The sequence below is a fragment of the Pseudophryne corroboree genome, chromosome 8 (genome assembly GCF_028390025.1).
Source record: "Pseudophryne corroboree isolate aPseCor3 chromosome 8, aPseCor3.hap2, whole genome shotgun sequence".
NCBI classification, from domain to species: domain Eukaryota; kingdom Metazoa; phylum Chordata; class Amphibia; order Anura; family Myobatrachidae; genus Pseudophryne; species Pseudophryne corroboree.
The window spans coordinates 26,066,351-26,073,599 of record NC_086451.1 but is presented as its reverse complement, the minus strand read 5'-3'; the positions used below and the strand labels follow the sequence as shown (position 1 = coordinate 26,073,599).

General features: G+C 47.5%; 1 protein-coding gene across 1 annotated transcript; it reads left to right on the top strand.

Moving 5' to 3' along the window:
• The first annotated feature begins 906 nt into the window (after window positions 1-906).
• On the top strand, window positions 907-6,994 carry LOC134948243 (RING finger protein 44-like). Its single transcript, XM_063936110.1, has 2 exons — window positions 907-1,354; window positions 4,094-6,994. Exons 1-2 carry the CDS (start codon window positions 1,285-1,287, stop codon window positions 4,723-4,725), a joined length of 702 nt encoding a protein of 233 aa, XP_063792180.1. The 5' UTR covers window positions 907-1,284; the 3' UTR covers window positions 4,726-6,994.
• The last annotated feature ends 255 nt before the right edge of the window (window positions 6,995-7,249 follow it).

The following is a 7,249-nucleotide window of genomic DNA, read 5'->3' as shown; positions in this document are numbered from 1 at the left end:
TTTAAAGGATATGTAATAAAAATAAGTTTGAAATGACTTTGTGAGGGTTTGTGTGCACCAAACCCTTAACGGATTCCTTTTCTCTCTGCCAGTAGGTTTGGGTCTGTGCATAGTTGTATCCGCTGAAACCACGTGGTGACGCACCCTGACCAGTCCGCAGCAGGTATGTCTTCTACACGCTGGATGCAGAGCTCCACTGTAGCTTCCGGGAGCCAAAACCAATCCCACACACCGTGCTCTTGATTTGAGGGAACATGAAGAAGTCGCAGGGGCCAGGTCAGGACTGTACGGCGGATGACCAAGCTCCTGGATGTGTTTACGGGCCAGACAATCCGCCACCAATGGTACTTCAGTCACACGTCAGTAAAGTCCATTTTAAACAAGCAAAACAGGTGCAAAAAAGCAGATGTGCAAATCTCAGCCGCACAAACACCTGCAGACTCCATGACGTCTCTCCCACCAAACACCAAAGACAAAAACCAACAACTTATCACAGAACATATTTTAATGGTTTGTCTTTTTAATTAGAAATACCTGAAAATGCCAAAACCACTCTCTTACACAATCTCATTGTTCCCACAATTGTCATTTTTTCGACATAATAAAAATGATTTCCTTCTTGCCATTAATCTGACGCACGACCCGATTTTCCTCATTAGTGCACATTATAACATCAATTACCTTAAGGTGTAAATTCCAGATAAAAGAAATAATATGAAAAATGACTACAGTAATAATTGGAGCCTATGGATTAGTATGTTGCAGACTGATGAGTGATGATTTGGGATAGAGGTGTGATAGCAATGGGACAGAGATGAGACTTTACCATGAGACATACCAGCCAACTGTCACTATTGCCCACAAATAGCACCAACTTACGGCCTCGCAGGGGGAGGTGCTTATGGGGCAGTGGGCGGGATTTATTGTAATGTTCGTAGAAATATTGGGTAAACTATTCAGCAGCAATAGTCGGCACAATTCATGGGAATACAGATACTCAGTAGCTGCCCATGCCAGAAAGAAAAATGGCCGCCTGAGTGCAGGTCGGCCATCTTGCCATGGTATAACTGCCCAGCGCACAGTAGCATCAGTGGCATTTCTTCAGTTGAAGCTTTTGTGGCTGATACTAGAGTCTGGCCTCTGGAAGGGCGAGCTAGTCTGTTTCGGCAACTAGTGTATTACTTCCAGCGTATTACCTGCGGTATCCTACTGTTCAGAGCACCATAAAATCTGTGCTTTTCTGGACTTTTATTTTTTATTTTGTGTTTATTTTTGACATCGGAGATGAGCCGGAGAGAACTGAGGCGGCTCCTCGAGGACCAGAGGCGGTGGAGGAGCCGTCATGGAGATCCTGGTAAGTGAGATATTTGGGCCAGTGATTCCAATCTACTGTAAGGGGGAGATTTATCAGAGCTTGGAGAGAGATGAAGTACCAAACGATCAGCTTCTAACGGTCATTAAAAATGACAGGAGCTAACTGGCTGGTACTTTATCTCTCCCCACTTTACCTTTCTACACGCTGTGATAAATCTCCCCTATGTCCTCTCACCCTGTGTGGCATGCGGGTGGCAGTTGGAGTGAGCTGCACATCACCTATATGTCCTGCCTTATACTCTGGGGAGGGATTCATGAAAGCTTGGGCAGAGATATAAAAGGTCTATGTACTAAGACTTGGTGAGAGATAAAGGGGCCCATTTATCAACAAGTTTTAGCTGTTTAAAACTCATTGTATATGATAATTGGTGCTCCAGCCAATCAGCTCCTGTCATGTGTTTGAAAAATGACAGTTGAGAGCTGATTGGTTGGAGCACCATTATCATATGCAATGGGTTTAAATAGCTAATACTCATGATAAATGGGCCCAAAAGAGGTCTATGTACTAAGACTTGGAGAGAGGTAAAATTGACGAAGATAAAGTACCAGTCAACCAGCTGCTAACTGTCATTTTTTACACACAGCCTGTCACATGACAGTTAGCAGCTGATTGGCTGGTACTTTATCTCTCTCCAAGCACTGATTAATCTCCCCCATGTCCCCTTACCCTGTGTGGCACGCGGGTGGCATTTGGAGATGTGGCCCCCATACATCAGCAATGAATTGGGACAATTTGGCATTTTGCAGATGAGTGTGTAACCTAAATCTACAATGTGTGGGGATCACATGTGGGGTTTATGGGAACAATCAGCAGATTTGCAGACCGCTTCTAGTATAATGTCCAGAGTCAGCGGATCTGTATTTACTAAGAATGATCTGCAGATCACTGACATATATCTGTACTGTATGGGGGCAGATTGGGGAATCTTCAGATCTACTTTACTCTGACAAATAAAATGATTTACAGTCTCTATTATGTGTCATTGTGTTGTAGTGTGACAATCTTAGATGTACAGCATTACCAATGTGTATTACTAGCGGTGTTAGTTATTAATGGTTTACTCTACATGTATATGAAGCTACATACACCCGTCTTACTCTGACTGTTCTGCCCTAAGCATGGGTCCAGTGTGTAAATAACGCCCAGACGTGTCATATTGCTCCATCTCTTACTCTGAGGACACGTTACAATAATGCACAATATGATTGTGTGTTGGGACTTTGCAATGCGCTGCTTTTACCATTTCCCACAATGTGTGTTCTGAGAGGAGCTACTGTACATGTCATTGTCACACTGTGTCCTCGGGCTTGTAGTCTGCAGGTTACACATCTGTTTTATAGTGATGTCACAGTGATCTTTAGTGTCAGTTTCTCGCCATGATACTTGTATTCAGGTGTTACGCATTTGTACATCAGGAACCTCTAGCTCTTTATGAGTATAGATAAGAATTGTTCTTATACGTCAAGCCGTCCTTCATACCCATACCTCCCAACTGTCCCCATTTCAGTGGAACAGTCCCGCTAATTGGACACGGTCCCCAGGGGAGTTTTGAGAGAAGGAGGCCCGTGTTCAGCCTCCTCCGTCAGGCCCCCTCTTCTCTGCCCGGAGCGCTGTAGAGTCTGAGCCCTAGAGGGCTCAGACTCTACGGCACATGCGCAGATCTCCGGGAAAATGGTGCGGCGGCCATTTTCCCGGAGATTTCTCTACTGCGCATGCGCAGAACTCCGTGAAAATGCCTGCTGGGCCATTTTCACTGTGTTCTAACGGCGCTGCGGATGCCGGCGCTGGACTTCGGAGGGGCGAGTATTTTAAAAATGGGTGCAGTGTGTGCCCCCCCTCTAGTCTCAGGGGACTGTCCCTCCCTTGGGGCGCAGTGTCCCGCGGGGGGGGGGGGGGGGGGGGGGCAATTGGGAGAGGTAGTGATCACTGCTGCTCTGCTTTACACTGCAGCCGATCACACTGTCTATCAGCACAAGAAGAGCCGGGGGCTATCCAGCAGCTCATGGAGTGCTGGACACGCCCCCAAAATGATGAAAATGGGTCACAGCAATAGGCCATACCCCCTTACTGCGAGACCACGCCTGTCTACATGAAGCTCCGCCCCCTTTTCAGCCATGGCTTAGGTGCCCAGAAAGGTGTCTTTCTCTATTCCCATAAAGAACTAGAGGCTCCTGATGAACTACATGTACTACAGTGGAATACAGAGACTGCTCCACTCATCTCTGCCAATAACATAATACAGTGGAAACTAAGGATCGCGTTACTACCTATATATCACACATATATATTCCCCAGCACTAAGACCAGATATAGTTAGGTAACTGGTTATGGACACGGCCCTGACAGCTGAGATCTGGGCCCAGCAGCTGAACGGAGATGGCAAAAGCCAGGTCACCACAAAATAACATGGTGTCTCCGGAGTCACACAATACATGTTCCCCAAGTCACTGTATGATGTAAGCCAGGGTTCCCCCAGGTAGGGCCTGTGTACTTAGTGCTGGTTTTTCTTAAAAAAAAACAATAAAATAAAATCCCTTAAATAAATAAGTGCAATAAATGAAACAACCCTGTTATTCTGACAGAGCCCCTTACACTGTAACACTACTATCAATGTTATATAAAATGTTATTGCTGTAACGCAACTTATTGATCGACAATTGATTTGTTGATGTTATCTATAGCTACTTATTATGGGTAATATATGTTATATCTTTTCAGATGATGCTTCGGAGACCGTCTTTGAGGAGAGGCTGCGGTCCGAGCGGAGAGGAGAGAGAAGAGCTCGTCAGGATCAGAGACCTCAGAGGGAGAACAGAGAGAGAAGCCATTCTCCCCTTCCTGATCCCGACGCCACAGACAGACCACGTCCAGATCATCTCCCTGGTCATCTTCATCTCACCTTCCAGCAACCAGCAGAGAATGGGCAGGATCTCCTGGCCATGGTGGTGGAGCTCACTACGCAGAACCTCCCGGCTTTCCTGGTGGAGATCAGAATGCGGAATCTCCCACCCATGATGATGGTGATCGGCGGACAGGATTTCCCGCCCATGGAGGTAGAGATCAGCGGGCACAATCTTCCAGCCACGGTGACCGAGATCAACGAGCAGAATCTCCCCGTCATGGAGGTAGAGATCAGCGGCTTCCCATCTCACCATACCACAGAGGATGAAGCCACACAGGCGTGTGTGATCTGCTTGATGGAGTTTGGAAACGGAGAACGGGTGACTGTCCTGCCCTGCAGCCACAAGTACCACACCAGCTGCATCTACCACTGGACGGACACAAACCCCAGCTGTCCTGTGTGCCGGAGAGACTGCATCCCGAGGCCGGTCCTGTGGCGGATCTCCTGAGTATGAATAGATGAAGATGAAGATCTACAGCACCGTACATTGTGTTATCTACCCCTGGAGAGTACGGATGTTTGGAACCTTGCACAAGTATTGGACCCATACTGTGCATGTGCAGCCTCCGTTTCCAAATACGGATTTGTATCGCTGCCGTGGTTGTTGGGAAGGGATGGGGCCAGGATCTCCATCTCAGGTCTGAGATTTCCTGGTCCCTTCATAGTAGATGCGATGGTTGGCTTGCGTGACTTCATGAGTCACACAGATGGCTGTTAGTGTCGTAGAAGATCGAATACTGCATCCTAGAATGCAGCTACATCTGTAATTCCTACTTATAGGATATGAGGATGACTTGAGTGCAGAGGAGAGTTTAAAGAATTATCAGAACTAGTACCAGGTTGTTGGCTAGACCCAGGGCAGGTACGCGGAGTCTTATCCCACCGGTGATCTTCTCCAGGGAACCCCGCAAGGGGATTTGTGTTTCACTGCACCCGTTTGGCCGGTTGTGGACCCTGACTGGGTCGCCTGGGCTAGGACTATTGCTACTAATTGAACTGTAGAAGTAGTCTGGAGACAACTATGGTTTTGGCTTGAAGTTGGATAGCTGACAAACCGAGAACAGAATTGGTGCGCTGACTAGGCTTGAACTGGAAAAACAACACTTGGCAATATTGGACTGAACTGAACTGGAGTGCTGACCAGGCTGGAACGGGAATGAAGACACTGGTTGTACAGAACTGGTACTGGACCGGACTGGAACCGGAATGAAGACACTGGTAGTACAGAACTGGTACTGGACCGGACTGGAACCGGAATGAATACACTGGTGATACTGAACTGGAACCGGACTGGAGAGGTACTAGTACTGCAGGTTCTAAGGTATAACCTGTGAACACTGATGAGTGCAGCTACAAGGCTCACACACTGAGCTGTGTGACATACAGAACTGGTAACCTGCACAATGAGAGGCAGGAAGTTTTATACCCATGTACTTCAAGATTGGCTGAATGGGTCAGCTGACCCAAAGGCTGAGCGTGATTGGACATTGTCCGGTAAGCTGACAACAACCACGATGGTCCTGCCTGTGTTGCCGGGCCAGTGGGAATAGTCTCTCTTTAGACGCCCCAGCCCCACCACAGTCACACACACCGCTGCCCCAACCGCCCCGGAAAACACTCCCGCAGCAATGTGGGCAGCACGCTGGAGCATCTGAGCCCTATGAGCACACACAAGCGGCCGGATGGGTAAGAATCGGGGATTACCCCGGGACACATCACCAGCAGCCGTGACATGTATAATGTTGCCTGGTTGAGTGATGGTGTTTTCTGTTTGTCGTCGGGTTTCGGTTACTGAGTTTGTTTTAATTTTGCCTGTAATGTACTTCCCATTCATATGGTGTTTGTTAGGAGGATTCACAGGGTAATGGCGGAAGTGCGGTGGTCTATTCATTTCATTTGGCTGGCTAGGGAGATTAACAGTTTAGAGGATATGAATCTGGTTTTTCCAGCCAGTTACACATGTGCCTCTTCAGTTTATTGCGGACATTGACGGATCCTCAGCTTTGGCCCCGCAGTTATCTATGCGAGACTGTGTGCGGTGCCTGGAGATTGGATGATGGCTTTGATGTGGAATTTGCTTCTTCTTGAGCTTTTCCCTGTAATGGCGTCCCTGGAGTTAGGGGGGTGTTTTTGGAGAACCAAGAAATGTACTCTGGTGCAACACCATTGGGGTTGTGCTGGTTTTTAATGGGGAGGGAGTGTCCAACTATTCCCACTGTTTCATGTTTTTATGCGTATGGCGTTACATGACTTGCAATTTTCATCATTTTGCTCTGAGCGTGTGTTGGGTTTGGAGAATGGCATTGTTAATGCACACTTGGATGGGTGAAATTTCGATTGAATGCCCCTCATGCGGACCCAGTTGGTGAGTGTGTTCCTCTTATGTGTGCCATGTGATATAGCTGACTTGGAGGGTCTTTCTCACGGGTCTTGGGCTCCTGCTACATGTTCAGCTTTATGTTTTGCGTGAAGATCTGTGAGAGCATTGAAGTGACAATCGATTTCTTAGAATCTAGCATTTGGTATTGATGGGCTGCTGTTCTGGCAGCTCATGAAGGCAGTTTGTGGTGTACGTTCGTCTTGGTCTGAGACCTTTTTAGATCGGCCTTTTCCATGGCCTTCCATGGAGCGTTTCGGGTTGGGGAGATTGCTGCTTCATTTGAAATGGTGGTTTCTCATTTGCTTTTGTCACATGTTTCGATTTGTGAGTGTGCAATGTTTCATGACCGACCAGCTCAGTAGGAGACATTGGGATTTTCATTGGAGCGCTGCCCTGATCGTAGACTTGATCCAGTGGTCTTGGAGTTGTCTTTTTTGAGGCTCAGTCCAGATGTTGCGGGTACATGGTTGAGGCACACTGATGCATCACCGGTTACTCGCTAACAATTCGGTTGGGTTTTGGACCATTGCATCTTGGTGCTGGGTCGTTCCATTGTCAACTGTGGATCACATTCATTTCGCATTGGCACCAT

Bases quoted from the DNA above. Each gene is read 5' to 3' on its own strand.
- LOC134948243 (XM_063936110.1), top strand. From the start codon at position 1,285: ATGAGCCGGAGAGAACTGAGGCGGCTCCTCGAGGACCAGAGGCGGTGG. The intron at 1,355-4,093 runs GTAAGTGAGATA...ATATCTTTTCAG, and splicing joins GAGCCGTCATGGAGATCCTG to ATGATGCTTCGGAGACCGTC.